This window comes from Littorina saxatilis, linkage group LG1, assembly GCF_037325665.1.
Source record: "Littorina saxatilis isolate snail1 linkage group LG1, US_GU_Lsax_2.0, whole genome shotgun sequence".
Lineage (NCBI taxonomy): Eukaryota > Metazoa > Mollusca > Gastropoda > Littorinimorpha > Littorinidae > Littorina > Littorina saxatilis.
Genome location: NC_090245.1, coordinates 65167163 through 65179662, shown reverse-complemented (window position 1 = coordinate 65179662; position 12500 = coordinate 65167163). Strand labels below are relative to the sequence as shown.

The 12500-nt window shown below is 42.5% G+C and overlaps 1 protein-coding gene across 2 annotated transcripts in view; it reads left to right on the top strand.

Moving 5' to 3' along the window:
- The first annotated feature begins 8093 nt into the window (after positions 1–8093).
- Positions 8094–12500, top strand: part of LOC138976490 (proteasome subunit alpha type-4-like) — an 18006-nt gene continuing 13599 nt past the window's right edge. Inside the window, exons 1-3 of one of the 2 annotated variants that reach the window (XM_070349366.1) lie at positions 8094–8613; positions 9576–9839; positions 10983–12500. The exon at positions 10983–12500 is cut by the window's right edge and continues 595 nt beyond it. In XM_070349366.1, coding sequence (XP_070205467.1) covers positions 8161–8613; positions 9576–9839; positions 10983–11696 — 1431 coding nt within the window. In that variant the 5' untranslated portion in view covers positions 8094–8160 and the 3' untranslated portion in view covers positions 11697–12500. The remainder of the gene's footprint in view (positions 8614–9575; positions 9840–10982) is intronic. The other variant, XM_070349357.1, reaches the window with a different exon arrangement.

The window sequence follows — 12500 nt, the reverse complement described above, 5'->3', positions numbered from 1 at the left end:
CACCCTCATTTTTTTTTTATCAAATTGATTGAAATTTTGGCCAAGCAATCTTCGACAAAGGCCGGACTTCGGTACTGCATTTCAGCTTGGTGGCTTAAAAATTAATTAATGACTTTGGTCATTACAAATCTGAAAATTGTAAAAAAAAAATAAAATTATAAAACGATCCAAATTTACGTTCATCTTATTCTTCATCATTTCCTGATTCCAAAAACATATAAATATGTTATATTTGGATTAAAAACAAGCTCTGAAAATTAAAAATATAAAAATTATGATCAAAATTAAATTTTCGAAATCAATTTAAAAACACTTTCATCTTATTCCTTGTCGGTTCCTGATTCCAAAAACATATAGATATGATATGTTTGGATTAAAAACACGCTCAGAAAGTTAAAACGAAGAGAGGTACAGAAAAGCGTGCTATATCCTTCTCAGCGCAACCACAACCCCGCTCTTCTTGTCAATTTCACTGCCTTTGGCACAAGCGGTGGACTGACGATGCTACGAGTATACGGTCTTGCTGAAAAATTGCAGTGCGTTTACTTTCATTCTGTGAGTTCGACAGCTTGACTAAATGTTGTATTTTCGCCTTACGCGACTTGTTTGTTTGTTTGTTTGTTTTGTGCGTGTGTGTCTTTGTAAATATTTTTATGTTTCCAGACAGAAGGGCGAAAGCGTCCACAACAAATAATACACTGATCTTTGTAACCGTCACTGGCAGTGGAAGTTTTGGTAAAATAACTCTGGCAACGTCGGCCACGAGGTTCAATCACAGGTTGTAGTTTTAAACCCTGTTCTGCTCCGCGCTACCTGACGACCAGTTGCACTGGGGGATATCACTATTAGTGCTGACTGATGTTCCTCCCGGGGAGGATGGTATTGTCATACACCAGCTGGCGATGAAGTGTGTTGACTGTACAACTAACGAACCTCTAGTCACGAACTACTTCTCTTTACATCACAGTGAGTTTTTACCATCCGAACATAATTTCTTTTTGTTGATGCATTTTGTTGTTGTTGTTGTTGTTGTTGTTGTTGTTGTTGTTGTTGTTGTTGTTGTTGTTGTTGTTGATTTTCTTGTTCTTGTTCTTGTTCTTGTTCTTGTTCTCCTTCTTCTTCTTCTTTTGTGTTGTTTTTACATTTAGTCAAGTTTTGACTAAAGGTTTTAACGTAGAGGGGGGAATCGAGACGAGGGTCGTGGTGTATGTGTGTGTATGTGTGTGCGAGTTCGACCCTGGGTCAGGGCGTTAGCAATTTTCTCCCCCCTTTCCTAACCTAGGTGGTGGGTTCAAGTGCTAGTCTTTCGGATGAGACGAAAAACCGAGGTCCCTTCGTGTACACTACATTGGGGTGTGCACGTTAAAGATCCCACGATTGACAAAAGGGTCTTTCCTGGCAAAATTGTATAGGCATAGATAAAAATGTCCACCAAAATACCCGTGTGACTTGGAATAATAGGCCGTGAAAAGTAGGATATGCGCCGAAATGGCTGCGATCTGCTGGCCGATGTGAATGCGTGATGTATTGTGTAAACAAAATTCCATCTCACACGGCATAAATAAATCCCAGCGCCTTGAATATGTGCGCGATATAAATGGCATAAAATTAAAATAAATTTTAATAAATCCCTGCGCTTAGAACTGCACCCACGGATTACGCGCAATATAAGCCTCATATTGATTGATTGATTGATTGATTGATTGTGTGTGTGTGTGTGTGTGTGTGTGTGTGTGTGTGTGTGTGTGTGTGTGTGTGTGTGTGTGTGTGTGTGTGTGTGTGTGTGTCTGTCTGTCTGTCTGTCTGTCTGTCTGTGCGTGTGTGCGTGTTGAGCGATTCAGACTAAATCACTGGACTAATCTTTATGAAATTTGACATGAGAGTTCCTGGGAATGATATCCGCGGATTTTTTTTTCTTTTTTTCGATAAATGTCTTTGATGACGTCATATCCGGCTTTTTGTAAAAGTTGAGGCGGCACTGTCACACCCTCATTTTTTAATCAATTTGATTGAAGTTTTGGCCAAGCAATATTCGACGAAAGCCGGACTTCGGTATTGCATTTCAGGTTGGTGGCTTAAAAATTGATTAATGACTTTGTTCATTAAAAAACTGAAAATTGTAAAAAAATATTTTTTTTTATATAAAACGATCCAAATTTACGTTCATCTTATTCTTTATCATGTTCTGATTCCAAAAACATATAAATCTATATATATATATACGACTTGTGTCTGTGTGTGTGTCTGTGTGTTCGCGATGCACGCCCAAGGTTCTCGATGGATCTGTTTCAAATTTGGTGGGCATATTCAGGTACACCCCGGACATAACCTGGTCGATGAGATATTTCAACACGTGCTCTCAGCGCGCAGCGCTAAACCGATTTTGGTTTTTCTCTGGATCCATTCCCAGTAACTCTTCCTTATCTTCTCCAGTGTTTTCAGCGTTTATCTCCCTTCCTTCGTGTGGCGTCAATCCATATTCGCGTTTCTATTTTTAGACGGTCACTGTCGACAACGCTCAATTCATATTCCCGTTATACTATTTTTAAAAGGTCACTGTCCCGGCGAAGCCGGGTATTACTCTTCTCCAGTGTTTTGCGCGTTTATCTCCCTTCCTTCGTTCGGTGCGCCGGCAAAGCCGGCGTACACCCGGCTAAGCCGGGTCCCCGGCGCAGCCGGGTATTCGGCTCGACTTCTTCCCGGCGAAGCCGTACCCGGCGAAGCGGGTATTCATCTAGTATGTTATATTCGGATTAAAAACAAGCTCTGAAAATTAAGAATATAAAAATTATGATCAAAATTACATTTCCGAAATCGATTTAAAAACAATTTCATCTTATTCCTTGTCGGTTCCTGATTCCAAAAACATAGAGATATGATATGTTTGGATTAAAAACACGCTCAGAAAGTTAAAACGAAGAGAGGTACAGTAAAGCGTGCTATGAAGCACAGCGCAACCGCTACCGCGCCAAACAGGCTCGTCACTTTCACTGCCTTTTGCACTACGTTCAGTTTCATTCTGTGAGTTTCACAGCTTGACTAAATGTAGTAATTTCGCCTTACGCGACTTGTTGTTTTTACATTTAGTCAAGTTTTGACTAAATGTTTTAACATAGAGGGGGAATCGACACGAGGGTCGTGGTGTATGTGTGTGTGTGTGTGTGTGTGTGTGTGTGTGTGTGTGTGTGTGTGTGTGTGTGTGTGTGTGTGTGTGTGTGTGTGTGTGTGTGTGTGTGTGTCTGTCCGTGTGTGTGTGTAGAGCGATACAGACCAAACTACTGGACCGATCTTTATGAAATTTTACATGAGAGTTCATGGGTATGATATCCCCGGAAGTTTGTTTTCTTTTTTTCGATAAATACCTTTGATGACGTCATGTCCGGCTTTTTGTAAAAGTTGAGGCGGCACTGTCACGCCCTCATTTTTCAATCAAATTGATTGAAATTTTGGCCAAGCAATCTTCGACAAAGGCCGGACTTTGGTATTGCATTTCAGCTTGAAGGCTTAAAAATTGATTTATGACTTTGGTCATTAAAAATCTGAAAATTGTAAAAAAACATTTTTTTTATAAAACGATCCAAATTTACGTTCATTTTATTCTTCATCATTTTCTGATTCCAAAAACATATAAATATGTTATATTTGGATTAAAAACAAGCTCTGAAAATTAAACATTTAAAATTATGATCAAAATTAAATTTTCGAAATCAATTTAAAAACACTTTCATCTTATTCCTTGTCGGTTCCTGATTCCAAAAACATATAGATATGATATGTTTGGATTAAAAACACGCTCAGAAAGTTAAAACGAAGAGAGGTACAGAAAAGCGTGCTATCCTTCTCAGCGCAACTACTACCCCGCTCTTCTTGTCAATTTCACTGCCTTTGCTATGAGCGGTGGACTGACGATGCTACGAGTATAAGGTCTTGCTGAAAAATTGCATTGCGTTCAGTTTCATTCTGCGAGTTCGACAGCTTGACTAAATGTTGTATTTTCGCCTTACGCGACTTGTTTTTGTTATTGTAATCTTCTTTTCGGCGCGTATTTCCTCCTTACATACTTTCAGATCAGGGGGACAGCACGAACGCACGCACTTACGCACGTACGCACGCACACACGCACTCAAGCACACACACACACACACACACACACACACACACACACACACGGACGCACACACACACGCGCACGCACACACACACACACACACACACACACACATACACACACACACACACACACACACACACACGATTGTGTAAATAATGGATCGTCTGCTTTTGGTCACCGTGTGAACACTATCAAATGTTTATCTGGCTGTAACCAAATTTGAACAGGAATAGGAGTTTTTTTAAAATGTATTTTTAAAAATTATTTCCAGGAGGGGTCACAAAGTACTACATATAAAAGAGCCCGTTTTTATTCCGTGAATTTACAATGTTGATACATTGGTTAACACTATTGTGTCATTTTTTCATTCTGTTTTCATCCCTTTGACAAAGAAACTGTTTCTGAGATTCCTAAACATAGAGGGCCCCAAAGGGGGGGTATCATCACGATCACGGGAAGGGAAATTTTAGCTTTCACGATCACAGTTACCTTGATTTTTGTTTTCACGATCACGAACACCAGTGGCAAATCACGGTCACGGTAAAAGTTGCATGTACAGAAAGCACGTGTCAAAGTAAACACAACCACACAGTAATTCGCTCCTCTGGATCTATTGTTTATTCAACACAAAGTGAGAACTGTTGCACTTTCTTCTTATTATTTTTTGAATTCTCTTTCATACACACATAGAAATACATATCATGATTTGTAATCAGTAACAAGAATGTTGTTTTCATTGTTCTCTCTCTCTCTCTCTCTCTCTCTCTCTCTCTCTCTCTCTCTCTCTCTCTCTCTCTCTCTCTCTCTCTCTCTCTCTCTCTCTCTCTCTCTCTCTCTCTCTCTCTCTCCCCCCACTCATACACATTCAACTCCCACACCCTCACTCACACACATGAATATATACTTGCACAATTTCACATTTCCAGAGCTAAATCTTGTAAACCCATTTTCTCAAAAACTATTGGGTGGAATGAAATTAAAGTACATGTATGTGTGATGGGTTCTTTATTTTCAACTTTGCCATACAATTTGAGGTACACCATCGCCTGGTTTCATGGCCTTGAAAAACAAACAGGAATGCAACAGGCCAAAAATGGTTTTACCTGAAACAAGCGCGCGGGCCCAGTGGCGAAGCCACAAGCCTGAGCCTGCGAAGCAGGCGAGCCAACTAGGGGGGTCCGGGGGCATGCCCCCCCGAAATTTTCAAAAAACGGTTAAAATCTGTGCAATCTGGTGCATTCTGGGCATCATTTTCAGGGCTGTAATAGTGTTGTGATCTTGTTAAAAATCTCATTTTAGCCTCCCCCCACCATGCCACCATTCAACACACCTCCAAACTGGTGAAAACAACACTACTGTGCGCTGACTTCATTATTCAGACCGGCGCCCGGTCTCGTTGCGCGATATTCACACGGATCGTTTTTGCGGAAATTTTTCAACTTCACCGGAATAAATTTGACTTTACCGGATTTTGAAAACGGCTTTATCGGATTTCCGGCAATTACCGGAAAAGTAGGATGCCTGACAAAATCCCCAACGAACATGACTTTGATCGTCTTTGACATGAGGATCAAGTGACCCAAACTGGCACGTCTCCCCGCCATTGTTTCTGAATTTAACTTATTGTTGAAATTAAAGTTTACAGGCGCTAAAATAAATCCAAGCTTGATGCAAAGAAGCGACAATTAGAATATATATATGCCAAGCGTGTCCACGTTGCTGGGATGAAAAAACACATTTCTAGTTTCGGTTTTGGCTACACGCAGACTCGATCTCGAGCCAGTCGAGGTCACACTGAGCGAGTGACAGCCGGACGCGGCAATGTCGACAATGTCAATGATCTCACTCAAACTCAAAGATCTTGAACAAATTTCAAGATCTTTGCCTACATTCAGAACAGTCATAGAGCAACATAGATCAACATACCTTGATATTTCGTCTTCGGAAAGACCGACCCGTAGAAGGAAGGCATTCTCGCCGCCTGCTTTGGTCTGGCTTGAATCCACAAAATATAACAGAAGTTCGATGACAGTACCGCTGCACGCCATTTTTGATCTTCGAATTCGAATTTGACTGAATGCACTCAAAACTTTTGCACGAAGCCCTTCCATTGGATGAAGTTTGGCAGACTTTTGCAATTTGCCTTCTGATTGGATCTCTGTCAAAATCATATTTCTGAATGTGTTGTTGCTTCCCTTCAATCGGGATCACAGGAGCTTGTATCAAATCGCCGGTCGATCATTATTTACAGTCCACTACTACGACATACTACTACTATATACAGTAGTAGTATGTCGTAGTAGTGGACTGTAAATAATGATCGACCGGCGATTTGATACAAGCTCCTGTGATCGGGATTGGCTCCTTGACGAATAGAGGCTCATAGAGTGATACAGCTGTGAAAAATGTACGTTGAAAATAAAATACTTTGCAATAATGCCCATCACGATCACGAAAACAAATGACGATCACGATCACGAGACTTGATTTTTTTGTCATCGCGGATCACGGGCAAAGTCCCATCACGATCACAGAAATGGAAATTTCGGCAATCACGGTCACAGAAAGGTCAAAAAACGCCAATCACGATCACAATTTTAAACCCTTTGGGGCCCTCAACATAGCCAGGTCCACGTGTATCAATTTTGAAGCACTTGGCAGGCATGTGAGGTGGCCATCGGGAAAATCTAGAACACAGTGTTGAATGATACTGACGCACCAGAAGAATCGAAATGATGGCTCCGCTAACTTTAACGGAATTATCAATATTCTTCAAAATTATCCCCGAGTACGCAGTAGGAGGGTCCTGCAGACTTTAATTGTGTGTCTGTCTGTGTATCTGTCTGTCTGTCTCGACTTAACAGCTTTTTTCTGGGAAACTACTGGGCGCAGTTCGTTCAAAAGTTGATACACTAACTTGATAATAGGTCCGATTGATCGTATTAAAACTTCATAATGTTACCTGGGACCTAAATGCCCCAAAAAACACAAAAGCCACTCTTAACGGTGGGAGTTTTTGCGGTGGGAGGCTGGTCGCTTTGCGAACAGCCAGAACTAAAGGGGAGACTTGAGCAGCGAACACGTCACGCAGTGACGAGAAAGGCATGATTTCAGTGCAAGCCAGAAAACGGGTGAGGAAATGGTCTCGGCAAAGAAATTACAATGCAGGGTTTGGTCTCGGTGAAAGAGAGACAGAGAGCACGACGAGAGTCTGGCCAAAATGATCCTGGTTCGATTCCCAGCATGGGCGTTCTATTTTTTTTTTTTAATTCTTGTTTACTATTGTTTATTATGAACGTTTTAATGTTTAATTTTACTCTAATAGTTTTTTTAATTGTGTAAAATAAATAAATAATTTTTTTTTATTTTATTTTTTTTTTAAATCCAAGTGACCCGGGTTCGATTCCCGGCATGGGCGGTCTATTTTATTTTATTTTTTTTACTTGTTTACTATTGTTTATTATGAACGTTTTAATGTTTTATTTTACTCTAATGATTTTTTTAATTGTGTAAATCCACGTGCACAAGACAAAAACTTTCATACTGGGGGAGCGAGCCAGTCTGAAGAGTACTCGGGTCCAGCGCCAGCGTTTTTTATCTGTCTCAGACTTGGCTTGTTTTTCACATGAGATAATGCAATCCCTTCACTGGTACACACATTTCCCAAATCAACAGTATGACTGGTTCCTGTGCAGAGTTTGAATTTGTAATGCATACATTTTGCGGATTGACACCTGTACAAGTGGCTTTTGATAAATTAATTCATTAACAAATCTTGCTCTGCACAGGTTGTTGAACTTTGGTTTGTGTCAACACAACAAGAAGAAGGCATCTAAGCTTTCGAAACTGATTCCGTTAGTGTGACAAAATCTTGCCTCTCTGAATAACAGCAATAGCAGCAATCCATTGTCCACGCTTTTTGAACGGAAGCCGCTAATATTTTTTTTATTAATTCTGTTCTCTTTCAGAGTCAACAACTGATGAGGAAATACCGTTGTTTGGCACTTCTCCTGCTGACGTTTTTTGTTTTGCTGTACGTGTCCAACAGTATGCTGACGTCATGGCTCGTACAAGGCAATGATCCACGAGCCTTGAACCTTGCGTCTCTGCTGACGAAACAAGTCAATGAAAAGTCCTCGGTCTTCCTGTTATCCTTCTGGGGAGATGGTGACTCTGGCACTTACAGCCAGGAGAAGGAAATGAACGGTCCAGCTGAAATGAAAGATAAGCTTGGCTCCTCCTCCCCCTCTCCACGTTCGAGGATTGCTTTGCCTCTGCTAAATAATCAGACTAAGGGCATTAAGGACGCCTCGAAGAGAATTCGTAACTCCTCCTCCTCTTCAACTTCGAACAATTCGTCTGATGTGCTTGACAGCCACAGGAAGGCTAAGCTCTATGGTAGGAGAGAGTTGAAAATCGATGAAAAGGGGAATAACCTTCCATGGTTCGTCAACGAAACGTGGCGAAATCCGGATGAAGTCCATCACGTTGTTTTTGTTAAGGTCGGTTTTTAACGCGTTCGTCTGTTTGTGTATGCATGAACTGTTGTTGTTGTTGTTGTTGTTGTTGTTGTTGTTGTTGTTGCTGTTGTTGTTGTTGCTGTTATAGTCGTTTGTTTTATTTCGAGCAGCTGTCATGGAGGTGTTTCCCTTCGTTTTCTTCTGTATTTCTCTCTCTCTCTCTCTCTCTCTCTCTCTCTCTCTCTCTCTCTCTCTCTCTCTCTCTCTCTCTCTCTCTCTCTCTCTCTCTCTCTCTCTCTCGGTGCCCTTCACTCTAGGCCCTCCCTCCTTACCCAGTTATCTCATATTTATGCATTTCACGAAAGTGTGTTTACTATTTCTGAACCTGAGTGGTTTTTACCCTTCTGTTGTCCTTTTCCTGGATCTCCCATAATACCTCTTAAACTCTTTTAGGCACATCCCGACTTAGCCCCGTGTGAGGTTCGCCGTCACACTGAATGCCGCTCAAAATTTAAACACTTCTTTCGGCATTTGACGTCACTTCCGCTGGGCTAATTTTGGATCGTATACCGCAATATCCCGAGGAAAGATCTTTGTAGCGCTTTTCATGTCAAGAAGTCACGCCCCGGAAATAGCCTATGCTGCGCGCGCAACTCATGCAAACGACACCCGTATAGTCTTAGTTTGTCGGAACTTTGGCAGAGGCTATTTCTGGGGCGTGGCTTCTTGATATGACAAGCGCTACAAAAACCTTGTATTCAATATCCCGATTAACTCTGTTTGAGGTACTCTAGCTGTCCCACTCAATGAACCTCACAATGTAAGAATGGGCATTGCCATGATGTGAAGAAAGGAAACACACTTGCATCGGTCTCGGATAGCAATAACTGCTGAAGAGACGGTAGAAAAAAAGTGACCAACCTCAAAATCAGTGTTCACTCTTCTCTTGGTATGTGAGTCTGCCTTCTTTGAAATCACACTAGGATTTCTTTTCCTCCATACAGGTACACAAAGCGGCCAGTACTACTGTCTTCAACGGCTTCATTCGCTTCGCCATGTCACGTGATCTCAACGTCATGTTTCCCAATCGCTCATGGATCCTCTCGCAAAAGAACCCAGGCCTAGGAAAGCTGGCTCCTCATCCCAAGTCCCCCCCCTTTCTCTTCGACATTCTGTGCAACCACGTCCTGTTCAACCACAAGCTTGTCAAGCCTTACTTCCCCCTGGATACCCAGTACGTCGGCATCGTGCGGGACCCGTGGGAACAGGTGATGCGCGTGTGTGGTGCGCAAGGCTGGATCAAGGGGGGGGGGGGGGTGGTGTACGGTGGTATGGGGTATAGTGGGAGTGGGGGGGGGGGAGTGGGGGGGATTCCTTGGTACCGGAAGCCACCTCCCCCTTACCCGGCAAATGTTCCATTTTATCCAAGAAAGACCCCAAATGCTTATTTCAATACTAAATTTCAACAGCATTTGGTAGGCAATAACCCCTCAACCCCCCCCCCCCCCCCAACCCCCACCCCCCGTCGACCCCCGCCTGACTAGCCTCCGTATCCTTGCTTCATTTGGAGTTAATTATTTTTGAATGTATTTATTTTATTTCATTCTTTTTACACATGTATGTGTATTTTTGTGTGTGATTTGAGTTGATCCCTGTTTAACCACAACAGCGGAACGAATTTCAAGCTTTGGTCAATAACATATTCTGTATCCAGTCATTTGTAAAGAGCCCTGCGATTGCTGGTTTGAGACGAACAGCGGAATAAAAACAAACCGAATCTTTCTAACATCTAGAATAACAAATATTTAATAAACAAAAGAAACAAAAAACAAGCTATCCTTTCTTGTTTTTATTTTTTTATTTTTTTTATAGTTTGTTTGTTTGTTTGTTTGTTTAACGCCCAGCCGACCACGAAGGGCCATATCAGGGCGGTGCTGCTTTGACATATAACGTGCGCCACACACAAGACAGAAGTCGCAGCACAGGCTTCATGTCTCACCCAGTCACATTATTCTGACACCGGACCAACCAGTCCTAGCACTAACCCCATAATGCCAGACGCCAGGCGGAGCAGCCACTAGATTGCCAATTTTAAAGTCTTAGGTATGACCCGGCCGGGGTTTGAACCCACGACCTCCCGATCACGGGGCGGACGCCTTACCACTAGGCCAACCGTGCCGGGTTTTTTTTTTACAGTATAAAAGAACATTTTATCATTATGTTAACAGGTAAAGCCTGCTTACAATTATAACACTACCGTGTACCATCCACCGTACTTGTGAATGTTTCTTTTTGTCTAACAGAAAACGTTTCATAAGCTAACTTTTCTTGTTTTTGGATGCTATAAAAGAACTTCTTCTTCTTCAGCGTTCGATGATGGTTACTATCACGTTTTTTCATTCTGTTAACAGGTGAAGTCTGCTTTCAATTATTACACTGACGTGTTCCGTGCACCGTACTTGAAGAACGCCGCTAGTTTTAAGGACTTCATTCTACGCCAGCCCGAGTTGGAGCCATCAAACCCGCTATCTTCGTACACCAACAACCGCATGAGTCTGGACCTGGGTCTGCCCCCGGATGAAGTCACCAACGCCTCTTACGTCAAACCCTTTGTACGTCATCTCGACGACGTCTTTGACCTGATGCTATTGGCGGATCGATTTGATGAGTCCATGGTGCTGCTGAGGAGGACTTTCCGCTGGACGATGAAGGACGTCGTGTTCCTCAAGCTGAACAGTCACAAGGCTAAGGTCAAGGACTATTTTCAACCGGACGCTCAAACAACCCGACGCTTTGAACAATTCGCCAAGTTCGACGTGGCAGTTTTTCGGTACTTCGAGAAAGTCTTCCATAAGAAGATTGCTGCAGGAGGCAATGACTTCTTTGATGAGCTGCAAATATTTACTAAATTGGTGCAGCAGGTCTCAGAATTTTGTAACAAGGCCCAGTCGCATGTTGGCTCGTTGGTTGCTCCAGCTAACAAGTGGAGCAAAGAATTCTCCATCAGGCGTGCGGAGTGTAAGATTTTGAAGGTGCCAGAACCCACTTTGAACAGAGTCATCAGGAACCAGCAGCTTGCCAGGTTGTGTCCCCATAAGAGTGTCTGTGTAAAGAATTGGGGTTAAGGCTGTCTGTGACAGTGTGTGTATGTGTGTGTGTGTGTGTGTGTGTGGGGGTTTATGGAAGAGTTGAGGAGTAAGCTTTACAATCGGTACAGTCAAATCGACCCCCCCCCCCAAACCCCCACCCCCATTTAAGACCTCCAAAAGTTTGCACGAAAGTCAGGTCGTAAAAAGGAGGAAGTCTTAAATAATGGGGTAAATTTACAGAGGTTAGGAACAGAAAGAATTAGAAGAAAGAGGGCCTTACATGGGAGGAAGTCCTACTCTTTAACAATAACAATAACAATAACAATAACAATAACAATAACAATAGCAATAACAACACATTATTGTCCATTAAAATTGTACATAAAAATGGAAAATTTTCTTTGACACACCTGCCTGCCTGTTAACGATTATAACAACATTATTTGATAGGGGGGTTCCTCTTTACACAAGTGTTGCAGACTTAGCCTGTTGCGTTACGTCTCAGTGAATGAAACAATGTCAGACGGGCCGCGCATTGTGCAGTGGATAACACGCTGGCTTCCCAAGTGGAAGGTCGTGGGTTCGAATCCCGGCTGCGCCTGGTGGGTTAAGGGTGGAGATTTGTCCGGTCTCCCAGGTCAACTTATGTGCAGACCTGCTAGTGCCTTATCCCCCTTCGCCGGTGTGTACACGCAAGCACAAGACCAAGGGCGCACGGACAAGATCATGTAATCCATGTCAGAGTTCGGTGGGTTTACACACACACACACACACACACACACACACACACACACACACACACACAAACACAAACACACACGCACGCATTCACACACACAC